The following is a 16468-nucleotide window of genomic DNA, read 5'->3' on the forward strand; positions in this document are numbered from 1 at the left end:
ATGTGCAAAGAGATCGGTAGATTGATTTGGCCTCTATGGGATTGCCCCAGTCTGTAATTTTATATAGTGACCACAGTGATGTTCTATTTTAATGATTAAATACATAAGTTTGAAAATATATCAATTTCTCAGTACAGATCTCAATTTGTTAAACATTTTAAATAACAGATTTATTTTGAATGCATAACACTATAAACGGATGAAAATTAAACTTTGTCACTTAACCAAATGTCCTGAAAGTACAGTAAAAACCTAGAGGTATAATTTTGATTGTGTGTACTTTGGTACTACAGAACGTTGGTGACCTGCAAAACTTATCTATGCAAAGCAGTGATTGTGCTGCTCTTAATAAAAATGTAAAAGCAGATGTAGTGAAGATTCACAGTGCAAAGATTTCTTTTCTCAGGGACAGTATGAAGCATAAATACAACTAAACTACAAATAATACGAAATGTGCGTTGTTCATATTTTAATGCGGTGTCCTGGTTTTGTATTGTCTTTGTTTGCTAATTGTTGCGGGGTGGGAAATCAGTGAATAACAGGCCTCCTGGGTAATTGTTAGTGTAGCATTAGCAAGGTTTACTAGCATTCTAGAACTACCACTAGATGAAAAAATCTTCTGAATATTGCCCTTATGAAAATATACTACAAACAAATGGTTGTGTAAACTAAGTTCTTCTTTCCAGTTTTAATGGTGTTACAGCTTGCCTGTAGACAGGGTGGATTTGATTTAAATCACTAGTCAGGAAGACTCGATTTAATCATAGATTTCTAGATAAAAGTACATTCTTGTTGGTTGTTATAACGTTAATACATATTCTTCACAACTCAGAGATGTAAGTTTCATTTTTAGAAGGTACACACTATACATTTTTAAGTGATTTATTTTGAAAGCTTTTCAGATTAGTTTTACAGCTATGTCAGAAAATGAATGATTGTTTGGTTATTTCATTTACCAAAGGTAATTGAAGCAGATATTTATGAAGTCATTGGGAGGTGAACCATCTCTAATTCAACAGGTTAATCAGTAATAATTTGGAGGATTTTCTTGCCATGCTGTATTAGGATAAGAACATCACCAGACAGACACTTAAAACATATAATATTTTAACAAAATAAGCATATGATTTTGAATTTAGTTAAACATTCAAGTTTTTTAAAATCAGATTTGTTTTTGTTAAAATTGTTTAACTAAAATAGTTAAATGAAATATTAAAAAAAAAAAATTGGCTATGTCAGCCAGGTCAACATGAGAAACTTAAAATACTGGCTTCTGCAGTTAACTCAGTTGTCTTCACCTTCATTTTCCTGTTTGTTCGTAATCTGGAAAAGAAAAACAAGCTTTCCTGCTTTTTCAGGTCCCAAACGATTTTTAAGTTTGGAATGAATTAGTCCAAGGGAAGGAAATATTCTTTCTATACTGGCAGAAGAAGCTACTGCTGTTAAAAGTGAGATTATCACTTCAACAGTCTCTGAATCCAAGTGCTTAAGTGACTTCCACTAGGTCACTGGTGTGACTTTCTTTAAAACATCATCAGCAAACATATATTTCTTGAATGGTTCACCCTCAGCTCTGAAGTTTATTGTAGTTGGCATTATGGAGGGATGATTGCTGGATGTCCATGTCAGAGCCGCCAACTCCTCTTCTTCAGCAGTTAAGGTTTGACCCTGGTATCGAGTATTGAGAATATTTTGCAAGAAAATGAGCTAGAGATAGTGCTTGTCCCATTCGTTTTTTTTAATGCTTGTAATTTAACTCTGTCATTGCATATTTCTCTTTTTAAGATCTCACTCAGTTCCTTCCAAATTTCAACACCATCAGCAATTTCCCTGCATTTTGTTCAAGGCTACAGAAATAGGCTTCAGGTTACTCAGCATGTGTTCAACATTTCTCTGAAGACCAATGTTGAGAACTTTGTCTGTGACAGTGCCATCTATTTTGTCATGATTTTCTTCACAAACTGTCATCAGATTAGGCCAGTTCTTGATATAGTGCTGAAAACACTACTGAGTTTTGCATGTCTTGTGGGAGAGTTAGCTTGGTTCCTCCCACTTTTTTCAGAGCAGCTGCTGCAAAGTGGTTATTTTGGAATTATTTTGCAATTTCAACAACATTAGCCTTTATTTCTGGAACACTGAAGTCTTTGGCTAGGAGGGGCATCAAGTGATCACTGCAACTATATGTTAGCTTGGGACTCTCTTCTAAATTTCTTCTCATCTTGGATACGTTTCCAGCATTGTCTGTGACCAAGCTGTATACTAGACATTTGAATCTTTTTTTTCCCCACAGTTTGTTATAGCTTTTACTGCTGCTACTTGTAAGTATTCTGCTGTCTGCATTTCCTGATGTATCAATTGTTTCTGTAAGGAAGACATTCCCTTCTTCTGTTGCCACACAAGTACGTACAACAGGATCATTGTGGACGTTGCTCCACCCATCAAGACTCAGGTTAACAATTTCACCCTCTAGACCTTTTGTACACTGCTCAATTTCTTTTTCATATACATTAACCAGCAATTTGCCTGCGCCATCTGCTCTGTTGTGTGGACTGTATCCTGGTCTTAATGACTGAACCATGTTAATGACGTGTAGGTTCTCTGTCATACAGAAAGGAGAGTTTGTTGCATAAACAAACTGGGCAATCTGCTGGTTCTTATCACAAACTTATCTATGGTTGTTTCTGGATGATGGACATTTTTTTTTTTCCTTTTTGCCACAGGTGATATATACTGTGGCTATGTGACATACATGATGTGACTGAAACACTATAATTGGCAGATAACTCTGAAACTATAGAAAATGATGGTGATCTTGAAGGTGGATAGTCTTCAGAATCCTGTTTGTTGAGGATGGATTCTCCTAAACAAAATAAGTCAATGCAGTTATTTGGTGATAATAACTATACTGCTCATTTAGTATTACTCATTGCATTCACTGACACTCTGTACTACTTCAAAGGTGAAATTGTAAAAGGAAGATATGTCTATTTCAGCTATTTATTTTGTATCACAACTGCATCTAAAATGATAGTACCATAGAGTAACAACTATATTTTTTTTGCTCAAACGTGAGAATTCAAGAATAGTCCAGAAGGAAGACTGGCAGTCCTTAAGAAAGAAGTATGAAACAAAAAAGTTTACCAACCTGAAGATCCTGTATGTTCAGACATGTTCCTTTCATCATCTTCAACACAGCTTCCTCCTGAGAAGGAACACTTCTCATGACGTTTGTTTCATGTGGGCGACCAGGCCTTGCATTTCTTTGTTGCAGTGTTTGCATTTTGCACGTATGCCTGTCTTACCCACAGGTAGAGGAACTTTGTTAAAATATTCCCAAACTGGGTCTCTCTTATGGCCTGCTGCCATTATAGGTTTTCCCTTCTAGTGAGAGAATGGTATGGTAGATCTCAAATCAGTGAAGACTACACTCAGAAAGACCTCAACACTTCTGGAATATGCTGCTCAAACAGTTTAATTTTTGTTTCTATTGCCTGTCCCTCCCTTTTCACATGTATCTCCGGATCTATTCCGTTCCCAGCAATCTTCTATTCATTGAACTTTTTGAAACTTCGCACTTTTAGAGAGAGGTAAGGGATTGATTGTGTACACAAATCTGCAGGGGGACAATAGGGTTGAGGTCTGTTATTTCTAACCTCTCTATTTATTTTTTGTCCGTCTATCTCTGGAGCCCCAAATCCACAGTGTGATAACTGCAAAACTAAGCATCTCTGATGGTATCTTCTAGATTGAGCACTGAGTCCCATTGAGTAGATAGCAAGATTACCTTAAATAATCTATACAGAAGCCCCTGGAACTCCATAAGATTGGATCCTTAACCCATGAACTATTGGAACTCATTTACAAAACTTATCTCAAACGTTACATGAATATATTGTCTCATACTATTGAATTAAAATTTATAATCCCTATTCCATGATGAGATACATTATAGCTCAAAGATATTTTAATTAAATAGATAGGTTTTTCCTCAAAAAGCATTTTACCAAAATAATCCAATTTAAATTAAAAAATCCAATTGAAAAAAATCCAATTTTTTTTTAAATCATTGATTTTTTTTTTTTAATCCACCCTGCCTGTAGATATTTTTAAATTATGAACAGAACCACAAAGAATTCTCAGAACTGTTAGAATTTTTCTTGCGCACAAGGGCAAATAAAGTTGTCTGACCACAATGAGAAAATGGGTGTTAAACTGGTGTGGCATCTACAGTATTTTAAAACAAATTACAAAAAAAATTGCTTTGACAAATCACGGTTGCTTGTTGCTTATAGTAAAATTATGCCATTTTCTTTTCAGTTCGTTTTCCTGAGGATCTGGAAGATGACAGCACAACATTTAATCCAGAGTACAGCCATCAAGTGTTCGGGGATGAGTAAGTTATCAAATGTTAGGACAAATGAATAGGACGTGAAGGAAGAGGTCATTTTTGTTCTAGTTTTAGAAAATAGGAAATGTATTTTTTTTAAATCACTTTTTAAAATCATACAAGAAAATACTTAAATATCTTGATGAACATATGGTGAGAAAGATACCTCAATGGTCATCTGACAGTTTGGGACTGTAGTCACTTTTTTTTTTTTGTAGAAATTTTGTCAGATTGTTGAAGAATGCTGGGTCTGATTCTGCAATCAAAATTGCCATTTACTTCAAAGGGAATTCTGTTCATGGAACAGTTCCAAATCCTATTAGGTGACTTTCACATTAGTGTGTGCCAAACTCATATAGGTACTTGTAGACCACTGCTAGCTAACTACATTTTAGTTTCTTAATTTTTTTTTTTTTTAAATCACATCTGTACACATTAGGTTTTAGTTTCAATCCAGATCCCTCCTTTTAACACATGGACTGTTAAAATTCAGGAGAGTATTTTCTCAAATACAGTAGATTCCCCTTATTAGCTACCGCTGGATTGCTAGGAAAAAGTTCCCATTATTTGTTAATTGCTGATAAGTGGAAGGCAGGTTTGTGAGGCTGCAGTCAGAGAATGAAGCACTGGGATCTGGCTTCCCTGGCTGCAGTCCTGAAAAAACTGCCTGTGGGGTGTGGGGCTGTAGCTCAGATGTCTGGGCTATCTGTGAGGGTTCTGGGGGGACATGGAGCCACATGGTACTTCTCCCTGCATTCCAGAGGTCAGGGCTCAAAAAGTCCCAGTGCTTTCTTCCCTGGGTGCAGTCCCCAGGCAGGGTACAGCCCAAAGAGCATGGGGAGAGGTACCATGCAGCTCTGGTATCTGGGCTGTAGCCTCTCCTCGCTGCTACTGCCCTGGCCATAGCCTCCCCTCTCAGCCTGCAGTCCCTTACCTCCTCTGCAGTCCCTATGTGCAGGCAGATTTTGCAAGGTTGCTGCCCCAGAAAGAAACAGTGGGACAGGCTGAGCACCGGCTTCAGCCAGCTTAGTGGGGCTGCAAACAAGGAAGGCATGTCCCAGCACTTCCTTCCCCGGCTTCACTCTTGCAAACCTGTCTGCAACTTGGGCCTTTCTTCCAAAAATATTGTTTTAATAAGTGGCATACCATTGCCAATAATCCAAATCCCATTAAAATTAGTCAGTGGGATGGAATTGGTTTCTGGCAAAATGTTGCTATTAACCAGAAGTTGTAAATATCTAGGCTGCTATTAAGTGGAATCTATTGTATGTCAACTCATACCTACACAAAATATAGAAACCGTAGTCTGTGTCCTAATGCGTGTCTGTATATTTCAGTTTAAAAATAAAAAAGCTTTTGCATTAGATGAATTTTTAGCCCCAAAAGGGTCAGCAGGAGTTTTGTTATTTACTTCAATAGGGCCAGGATTTCACTCATTATTTTTAATACAGTACTGATTACCAGTCTGTCCATTATAAATAAAAATGTATTATGTGTAATAATCCTGTATTGACATAGTGGTGTACTAGATGTAGTAGGGATTTTTTTCTGAGATTCCTTAAAGAGCATCCTTAAAAAGATGAGATTTTGAAATGGTCTCTATATATTAACCAACCATAATAAGTTATCAACTTTACAACTATTAACTATTTCAGTTTATTACTAACAATCTTACTTCTCAATGCTGTTATGAGAACTTTCCAATCTGTCCATTCAAAGTGATTCCCTTGCACTAGTAATATTATTTCCAAAACTACTGCTATCAATTTTGAAGGCCTGTTACCTTTCAGGGAAAATATGAATGAAATGTCACTTTTTCCTAAATAAACATGGGAAAATAAAAACTGTCAATATTGGTTTGTAAGTAATCCAGTAACTCTTGTGCCACTGTAAGTAGAACTGTTTTCCAGAAACAAAGTGTATTTCTCTATTCATGAATAGAAATTCTCATAGACCTTGTGCCAGTGATCTTCTGGGTATGTTCTATTCCTTGAATAGGTAGTAGAAGGCTCAAAAACCTCTTCGCTTCCTTCGCTCCCCTTCACATAACCCCATTTCTGTTTTCAATATTAGACTTCCCTGCATTTCCTTCAGTTCTTTCCTAAGTCTGGTATGTTTCATCAGAACCATCAACCAAAAGAGAACCTACTTGAGGTTGCTATAAAATTTATTTTTTTTTAAATATGCAAGTGTCATTTGCAGTAGTCTACCTGAATATAAAATCCACATTCTGAAACAAGGATCCCAGTAAATGCAATCTGCCTCAGTATCTGTCTGTATTAAAAGGTCAAATTACAAGTGATTGATTTAAAAATTTATTTCTAAAAGATCTTATAAAATAAATGGAATGCATAGTTGTATCATGTCTCCCAACTTCTTGACCTTTGAAATAGAGGTTGTTTTACGCGTGTATACATTGTCCTTTAAGGTCGGGGATGTGTGCGTGGTCTAAGACTCTTTTTATGAGTTGTCTTTATTCCTTTATGATAAATTCCACAGATAACTAGTCACTTCACTTCTTTGTTTCATATTGACAGATGAAGGAATATGAGTGGTATATTCATGATAAAATATTGTAAGGAGTTACCTTCATTGTATATATTCTGATGTAGTATATGGCAATTCTATTTCTCTTTTCATATATGAGCAGGTTTGTACACTTAACTTGGAAAGTAGACATGAATTTCAAAGGTTTATACAGATTACAGTTTACTGTGATGATTGTTTAGTAGAGTCTAGGGTTCCTGATTGCTTTATTTTTTTTCCTCCCCCAGTGAAGTTGCCTTCGGTTACAAGGGTCTGAAGATCCTTTTGTACTACAATGCTGGTAACCTGTCAACACTTTTCCGCATCGAGTATACATCTAAAGTTAATGAAAACTTTGACTGTGTGGAGGTAAAGTCAGAGTCAAACTTACATGTTCAAATCTTTGTAGAATATTCAAAATTCTTAAAAGGACCATAATCAAGAGGTTTAGGCCCCGCACTTACCTACTTCATAGTTAGACTATCAGTTTTTAAAAATATATTCTCTTCATACTGTAGCTAATTTAAAAAAAGAAAAAAAAGCATTGAACCCACCTGTGTGTTGTGCCCTTGTGCATCTTCTGACTACAGTAGTCAAATTAATGCAAGCTGTTTCCAGAGATGAGCTGACATCAAGCCTAGTGTTCAAAAATAAAGTAAGGCTGAAATTTCATGTTAATTAGAAGATAGGGTGGTGTTGAGTTTTCCAGATTTAAAATAATCCCATTAGACCGTAAAGAGGTTCTTGTAAATAAAATGTGTATGGTAAAATAGGAATATTTAAGAATATCCTTTTAAATGGGAGGTGCAGAAAGCAACCGATATGGAATTTTGTTTTAGAAATAGAGCTATCCTAGTTTCCCATCCCAGTTATGTATCAGTTACTCTCTGATCTCATTTTAAAGGGATATTGTCAGTATTTATATTTTACTACTACACACTTCCTGTGTTATGAAACATTTTTATAGGAAAGTATCTTTCCCTTCTGATTATATCCTTTTAAAAATTTAGTAGACTAATTTTTCCACCCCACATATCATTCATTATCAGGTTGACTTTTTTGTGAGCTAACCTCAGTTTTTGAATCCATTTATAAAGCCTTTTAGCTGAATTATTCAGATATGAAAACTGAAGCTGAACAGTCAACTTTTGATAGTCCTGCTTTTCCCTTCAGTAGGCTAAAGTATACCATAGACGTAGAATATTAATAATGAAGTTTTTAGTCATGTTTATACAACTAGATATTAAATATTTGAATAAGAGTCTACCTAGTTGTTTAGAAAAAGACTAAGATCTTGCTGGTGGTTCCTGATGGATTAAGAAAATTCACCATTGTTTGGTTATTACTTGGTTACAAGGAAGAAAAAGTTTGTATTGATTTCTTTCCAAAAGTGCTATTGATTTGGTTATTGCTGAATCTTTATAATACTGCATAGAGTGAAAAATAGCTATGCATTTGTATTGACTTCTCATTGTACTGAGCCTGAAAACAAGGTTTACCATTTAGAAATATTTTTACCAGTAAGCAGCCTTCCTTTCTATGATTTCAAACTGAGTTTAAAGTTCCCCATTTCAAAAGTGGAGAAAATTTAAATATGTTCAAGAAAAGACACATTTAATTTTTCTAAAGAGAAAAATTGGATTAATTTTTTTGGTGAGGGATTTGCCATTTCTTCTCTAAAGTTGCATGAAGGCATATTCAGTCGTTTACCCTATGATTAAAATGGTATCAAGACTAAGGCAACACATCAAGACACCTAAAGATCATGCTTTGTAATCTTGTTAGTTTTCTAGAACTGAAAAGAGATGAGAAATGGCAGTCTCCAAAATCAGGATTATCTAGATGACACAGTTGAATGGGTTCAGCCCTTCTCAGCAGTGTAATTTCAGAGCTGTGGTAAAATGGAGAGCGAGGTGTAGAACACCATAGCAAACTTCCATGAGCATCCTGATTCATATACCACCACCAACACAGCTTCCTTCCCTCTCTATTCACGATGGGAGAGTCCTTGTTCACCTTTGTAGTCCCTGGGATCCTCCAACTTTTTTTGCTCATTCAAAGCTCTCAACTTTCTCTCAAATCCCCATGGTGATATCTACCATCTCTCTGGCTGAGGAAGACTGATCAGGACTCATTCAGAGCCTGAAGGAACAATCTTTAATCAGCTAGAGGTGTCGTTATCCACTATGAAAGCACACCCTTTCCCACTGTGAAATACTCATGCACCTTGTCCGCATCAGAGAGATGCGGCAGATAGCTTGTTCTTACCTTTGCATGACTGCAACACACCACATGTACACTATAGCCCTAGTAGAAAAAATATTCCTCCTTTTGCCATCACACCAGTCACTGTTTAGATCTACTTCCCGCATTCTACTGTACCTGGATCAAGTTGACTGGAAGACATTTACCTGTACAAATAGTACTGTGCACACAATTGAGCTCATTTGTGTGCTGCTTTCAGACACAAACTTAATTATTTATATTTATCTTGGAAGAGGCCTTCCTATGAGCATGGTGCCAGCTGGGCTGAAACAGATGTTCAGGCAGCCATCTACTTAAATTATAAAATGTTTGGAGCAGTGGCCATCTTCTTGATTTTTTTTTTGTACACTGTCCAGCACAATGGGTCTGGGACCTCCAAGCACTATCACAATTCAGAGAGGGGGAGACCTAGTGCCAGTTGTGCTTTACCATACACAGTACTTCAGTGTATGACTAGGTGTCCAAACAGCTGACTGGGGACATACATCACTTGGAGCAGCAAACAGTGCTTCAGGAAGATCTCCAGTCTCAAGGTCCAGAATAAGAAGTCTGTCTGACTCAGAGGAAATATTACCTTTTTAATGACAAACTGGGCCAAATTCTCAGGACTCTACCAAGCCCAGTGGACTTCTGGATATCACTTTGGCACCATACAGTGAGTTGGTGAAGGACAAGGAGGATGTGAAAGAAAATGCCCACTCTGTGAACTAGGTAGACAAGTGAGAAGTGGTGACAGACCAGGAAATGCTAAATACAGTGGGATCCCAGGATCTGGAGACTATGGTTGAGGTAGTTAGAAAATAAAGGACTCTGGAGACTTGGTATCCTCTGTAGCAGATATGTCATTTCTTTAATTGTAAAATTTACTGGTTCTGCAGGTTTTATGGTTTTTTTTTCCTAGGTTTTTATGAACGTTGTTATAAGTTTGCAAAAGGTTTTTTGTTGGTGGTCTTTTTGTTTTTTTTTTTATAGTGTCACCTGAGGACAGATGTGGCAAACATCTCCTGGTTCCCCTAGTAGTGTTTCTCCCCTATACCTCTCCACTGAGCTGCCAAGTCCCTTGTAGTCCAGCTGATTTGGTTTCCTCATTACTTCCTGTGGTGTTTCTCCCCCTTGCATACCTCCTTCCCTTTTGACTGCATTGGCTGCTGTTGCTGGCCAGGGCAGTCTAACTCAGCATGCAGAGCAGCTGACTGAGCCCACATGATGCACCAGTGACACAGGCCATGGGACTATATAAAATATTGCCTATTCCCTGTTGTTTTATACATTTCTCTAAATCAAGAAGAGATGTAAGTTAATCTTACCCCTCTATTTTCCTCCATCCTTGCGATTTGTATCTGGGGGGAAAAACTCTCAAAGCAAGGCCTCTTGCCTTACAATCAGATTTTGGGACAACGCATATCTTCCTCCATCCCCACAGAAGCACACACAACTTTTTCCTTCCTGAAGCTGGTCCTCTGTTTTCCATGTAAACAACACACTGCAAGCATATCAGTCTTTCCCTGGATGGAGGACACTCCTTAGATATTTGAAGGTCCTGTATTGTCTGCACTAAGTAATAAACTGTTATGGGCACCTCTCATTCTCATTATTATTGCACTCGTTGACCATAGCTAATCACCTTTATTCTTAAAAGGGTTATGTTAGTTTTAATAAGTCTTTATCATATCTGGTCCAAGGAGAAAATGGCTTGCAAGAAAGCACTGGAATTCAAAATGAACTCTAATTGTTACTTTTATTTTATTCCGTGGTGTGTTAACATAGCATTAGCAAATCTGTCCCTTATCTTTCATTTCTTGTTTTTTTCACTTCAGTGACTGCTTCGGTAGTGTGGACATCCCAGAGTAGGTGCCAGGCAAATAGACTGAATCCTTACCAGAGGAAAGGCTCCCAAATCACAGGCCCAGGAAAAGGAAGAGCAAGGAAGACCTATTCCTCAACATGCTCAGATTGCATGTATAGGTTTAAGGACAAACAAATAAGGTCACTTTTGAGAGAGAAGTGTCAGGGCTTGAATTGGACCAGATTGAGCTAAACTGATAATCAGGCACTTTCTTTGTTTGAGGCTGTCATCTTGTTCTCCAGAATCTCATCTTTCGTTTTATTTAAAAAAAAAAAAAAAAAAAAAGCACCTCTACCCTTATGGTTGTGGAGAGAAATTTCAAATACATAAACAGAGGAGTAAACAATACGGTGATGTTTGCAGAGAAACTGAAACACGAGTTGTCAGCTCAAAGGGGTATTATTCAGATGCCCAACAACAGATTTTTTTTTTAATGTTAACTATTTTAATGTTGATCAAGGCACATAAGAAAGAAGGCTGATTGTATTAAGGTCTGTGCAGTCTACTGAGAGTGATGGCTAACTTTGGTGCTATGAATAGATGATGCTTTGGAGGAGACCACAACTTCTCGCCTCAAACTGATCCATTTAGCCAAAAATGTGAGGCAAACCTTACCCAGGGGGAGTCAATCCTTCAGATCCCAGTAGGGCATCCAGAGGGCCATGATCTGTTTTGATTGTGGAAAGGGAGCCATGCTGCTGCTTTTCTGGTGACAGGGGTTGCTGCCCTTTCCTCTGCAGGAGGCTGTCCGCAAATCTGAGCAGATATTTCTGCCATAGTTTCTTGGATCATGTGAAAAAGATCTTGGGGAAAAAAACCAAAAAAACCCATCAGGGCAAGAAACCTAATTTTTTTTTTTTTTAAAGATGAGATTCTGACATCACCTGACTTTAAAAGCTAGGACCTGAGGCATATGCTTAATCTGCACTGCCCATAAGTGTATCTAAATCCCATTGAGAGAGAGCCAAGCCTGAGGAGCCCAGTGGAGCATGTGATATATTTTGAACATCTACATACTCTTCTGAGAGTAGTACTTCATTTTGGCATTACAAGTGGGCAGAATTTAGCTTGTTTTTCAAAGAGAGATTAGAAAAAAACACTTTCTCTTTTTTCTCCCCCCATTCCACAGTTTAAATCGGAACAGTATTACCTATTGGACTGCCTTCTGCTCTACCGCTTGCTCACTGCCATTCCCTAGATATTGCACTCTTTTACATGGAATCTAAATGAGGCATTGTAGCCTCTTAGACAACTTTTGCTCTTTGTACTGTAAATGTTAGCTTGTTGTGCCAGTGCAGCTGGCCTGTGACCTCTTTTGCTTTTAATAAATTGTATGAAAAGTGTGTGTAACTTAACATCTGGCATGTTATTTAATTACACTACCTCAGATCGCTTCTTCATATACTCCCTCATCAAAACTAATACAAATCATTTCTAAAGCAGGAGCTACATTTTATGTATCTAAACAAAAGTATAATCCTGTTTATAAGAAGCTACTTAATAGTGGCATGCAAGCAACATAAAGGAACTTCATATTAGCAACTACCCGTCAATACAACTAAGCACTTCTCCATAAATCACCTCCACCATGGAAAATAAGAGAATAAGGTTACTAATTAAGGTAAAGTTTTAATACACAAGGAGAAATGCCAAATTGATTTTGGATATCTCCTAATAAAAGTAGGGTTTAGTTCACTAGTCCATTCCCAATTCCCCATCATCAATTTGAAATTAAGTGCACGTGGCATTTCTTATGTGGCAGCATACAGACTGCAGGTAATGCCTATGTAGGTAACAGCACCAGGTTCAACAGCTTTTCTGTGTGGCTGTGCATAGGTTATTTCATTGTCTCTCTCTTGTTTATTGAATACCTTACCCTTGATTTTGTCTGTTATACAAGATGTAGCAGGCAGATTTTTATAATTACTATATTAGTTGGCTGAACTGTCATTGAGATTGGGAGAATGATATAAAGATGGAGATCTGTCAAAGGCAGAGTCCACCATTATCATGCATTTGCAGAATTTGTTTAAACAAACTCAGAGAGAAACTGATTCATCGGGTAATCATTTTTGCAATAGCTGATTAAAATTGACATATGTGGTCATTCAAAATCTCTGGGGACAGATAAATTAAGATAAATATTTGGGAATAATCCCTGTTGAAGAGTCACATCATGCACTTTGCTTGGTCCTTGTTTGTAACTGCTATGTTGATCACTTTCACTGTCATTAAGGCTGATGTGCTCCTGGACTGACTAAGAACGGGCACTTGAGTTCCATCACGTGCTCTGGAATAGTTAGAGCTCTCTAATTGTTCATATCTCTGTTAAGTGTAGCAGTAGGTGTAATGTGGACTTGGTAACCATAACTTAACAAAATTTAACCATAACTGTCAAGAGTAGCTAGTCACTCTTTTCTGTTCTTGCCCTGGTGCTGCATTGTTGGTACTAACTTACCACAGAGGTACAGAAGTCTCCCCCTTCTGAAGTTAGGCAGCCGTAGCTGTTCATACTAGGTGCTGAGAACAGCTCTGTCCCGGCTGCTTTTAGTCATGATCCAAAAATAAAAGCATCACTCCACACAGTAATCATTATTAAGCATGGTACAGAGACAAAAAGAAAAGGAGTACTTGTGGCACCTTAGAGACTGACAAATTTATTTGAGCATAAGCTTTCGTGAGCTACAGCTCACTTCATCGGATGCATTCCGAAGTGAGCTGTAGCTCACGAAGGCTTATGCTCAAATAAATTTGTTAGTCTCTAAGGTGCCACTAGTACCCCTTTTCTTTTTGCGAATACAGACTAACAGGGCTGTTACTCTGAAACCGGTACAGAGACAATGTCTCTGCAGGGGAAGAGAAATTAAAGCAAAAAATCCATCAACTGTAGACCTTGCTTCCTGCAGAGAGATGAAGCCCACACTCTACCACCTTGCAGTTGCTTTTCCAGAAGTTCCGGCAGATGTCTTCAGTCCCGAACAGGGACTGATAATTGAGTGTTCAGAGCCTGAGAATTTATTCTCTCCCATAATTCTTCTGAGCTCACCAAACACCTTTCAAAATCTCAATGAAACAACTGTAGTAGGGAGCTATACCAGGAACCCTGGGATTAATACCCAAAATGCTGTGCAACGGCATCATATAGGTGACATGTGAATATGAAGCAGGATGGCATAGCTAGTATATACATGCTGCACCATTGGATTAACTGACAAAGTTTCAGTTCACTAGACTAGACAGCCATAATCTCTCCTATCCCAAAGAATAATATATATTGAATTGGGAATTGGATCCAGGTCTCCCGAGTGCCAGTGTGGAAGCCCACACAATGGCCCTCTTTCAATTTTAATAGGAAAATATTTCTTGTGGGAATTGCAGTAACTCCCTTATTATTCTTTATTAAAAGTTTGATCCTTATTTCCCTTCCACTTAATGTTCTTGGTCTTCAAGAAGAATGCATGCTAAAAGCTTAGTCATGAGTAAGGGCAGGAGGAAAACTAAAATTTACAGAAAATTCTGGGATTTTTTCAGTTTTTCTGGATATTTTTCAAAGGTGTTGTGGTTTTTGTTTTTTGTTTTTTGTTTTTGTGTTTTTTTTTTAACATAACACATTTTGGTGGTTGCACACATTTATAGGAGTTAGAAGTCCGGTGGGATAGTGTCAAATGGAAGGATTTCAGGGAGCTGACTCCTACCCTGAAATTAAGGAAGCAATGGGCAGTCCATGACAAGGAGGAAATGATTATTTAAGTTCTTGAATATGGGTGCTGCCATAAATGAATACAAAAATTAGTAAAATATATGTGCAGATTTAAATTACTAGCCATTTGCTAGTAGCCATGTGGTACTAGCCATGTTCTAGAACCAAAATCCCAGATGTGATTATTCCTGTGCTTTCAGGCAGTTCATATTCAAATATAGCAAAACAAAATAGTTGAAAATCAGGACTTTATACATCTACCACTTCCCCAAATTGAGGATTCTGGGTTTTTCCTTGTAAGAGGTAACCTCGCAAACTCCTAAGCAGTGTGAGGAATACAACTTTTTATAAAGAATTACCAATTCTGTCTTCTGCAAACAAAATAAAGCTTTTCTAGCCATGACTGTAAATCTTTTGTTATGGAGAGGTTGCTTTAGATTTTTCTGTAGCTTTTTCCCCACTATGGCAGTAGCTAATGAGGGCTCCCATAGGAAGTGTTGATCATATTCAAACAGTTTGGTGTATCTTCTTAATTTCAGTAGGGGAAAGAGTTGCAATGTCCTCATCACCACCACTAGCCTAGCCACATGAGAAAGTTTGCTGCTGCTGTTCTGTGGAGTACACGGGAGGGAACTCACACTCTCAAATATACATGTTTAAGCACAATGAATCAACAAATTACTAATGGATCATACTGAACATAATTTCTCCTATTTCTAGATTTTCTGTATATATATACTGTGAGGAGTTACTGTAAGCATTCACTGAATGGATGATTGCATTTCTATTTTGTGGTATTTTTCCAGAAATACAAAATATTTTTTATGGTAAATGTTGATTTGCCGTTTTCTTCAATTTTGTCAGTTTGTGCAAGCATAAGTACTTTAATATATATAATAGTTCACAAGGCATGACTACCATTTTATGGCTAGATAAATAGGTTGTGAAAAATAACGTTAATGTTAATACACACATTCACTCTGTTGTATTGTTCTTTCGTTAGTAACTACATTGCGTTGATCTTTAAAAAATGCATAATTTTTGTTTTGCCTGATCCATTATTCAGTTGAATTAATGGTTCCAGGGAAAAAAATATTTATCAAATACTGCTTTAGAGAGAACAGAAAAGGTTCTAGTAAATGTACCTTCTTTGTCTTGAGAATGAAATGGATGCAAAGACTGATGTATGGATTTAAAATAGGCTCTTAGACAAAGTATTGTAGAGCTATATCTTAACCAGTTAATAGCTCTTTTTATAGATATAAAGCAAGTTAAATATAAATGTTGGTAGTACCAAACCATTGAGAATAAAACTTGTTTGTGCTGAACTCCATCCATGGTTTTCTGTCCTAAAAATCTAACTGAATGATGATAAAGTGCTATTCATTTGCAGGTGCATTACTTCTACTTAGGGGACTGTGGTTGAAAGGACAGGAATTAGTAGCATGTTGTATTAGCCTTTTGTAGTGTATTTTGTCCTAAGCATCTTAATTTCCCTGTTTTGAATGCTAAGTAGCAAGGGTCTTGGTTTAGAACTAATACCCATCATGCATGTAAACGGTGTGAAAGAGCTGCTTAGTAAGTTAACACAGTGTTCTTGTGTCAGTCCTTGTGGAAATAGATACAATACAAACATTACAGCTGAACTCATGGCAAACTCCATTAAGTAAAAACCTGGGTTCATTGTTCAGAGGAAAGTTTGAATAGAATGTAAGCTCATTTTGTTGAATGTAATGTCAGGCTT

The 16468-nt window shown here is 37.2% G+C and overlaps 1 protein-coding gene and 1 long non-coding RNA gene across 2 annotated transcripts in view; one reads left to right on the forward strand and one right to left on the reverse strand.

Annotated features, from left to right (window-relative positions):
- Positions 1–16468, forward strand: part of HAT1 (histone acetyltransferase 1) — a 45520-nt gene that overhangs the window by 9543 nt on the left and 19509 nt on the right. Inside the window, exons 3-4 of the mRNA XM_074967584.1 lie at positions 4318–4393; positions 7162–7282. Coding sequence (XP_074823685.1) covers positions 4318–4393; positions 7162–7282 — 197 coding nt within the window. The remainder of the gene's footprint in view (positions 1–4317; positions 4394–7161; positions 7283–16468) is intronic.
- On the reverse strand, positions 1275–11709 carry LOC141995978 (uncharacterized). Its single transcript, XR_012641452.1, has 4 exons — positions 11640–11709; positions 7468–7550; positions 3146–3202; positions 1275–2860 (listed from the first exon to the last, which is right to left on the reverse strand). It is a non-coding gene; the product is annotated as an uncharacterized LOC141995978 (long non-coding RNA).

Source organism: Natator depressus, chromosome 11 (assembly GCF_965152275.1).
Source record: "Natator depressus isolate rNatDep1 chromosome 11, rNatDep2.hap1, whole genome shotgun sequence".
NCBI classification, from domain to species: Eukaryota; Metazoa; Chordata; order Testudines; family Cheloniidae; genus Natator; species Natator depressus.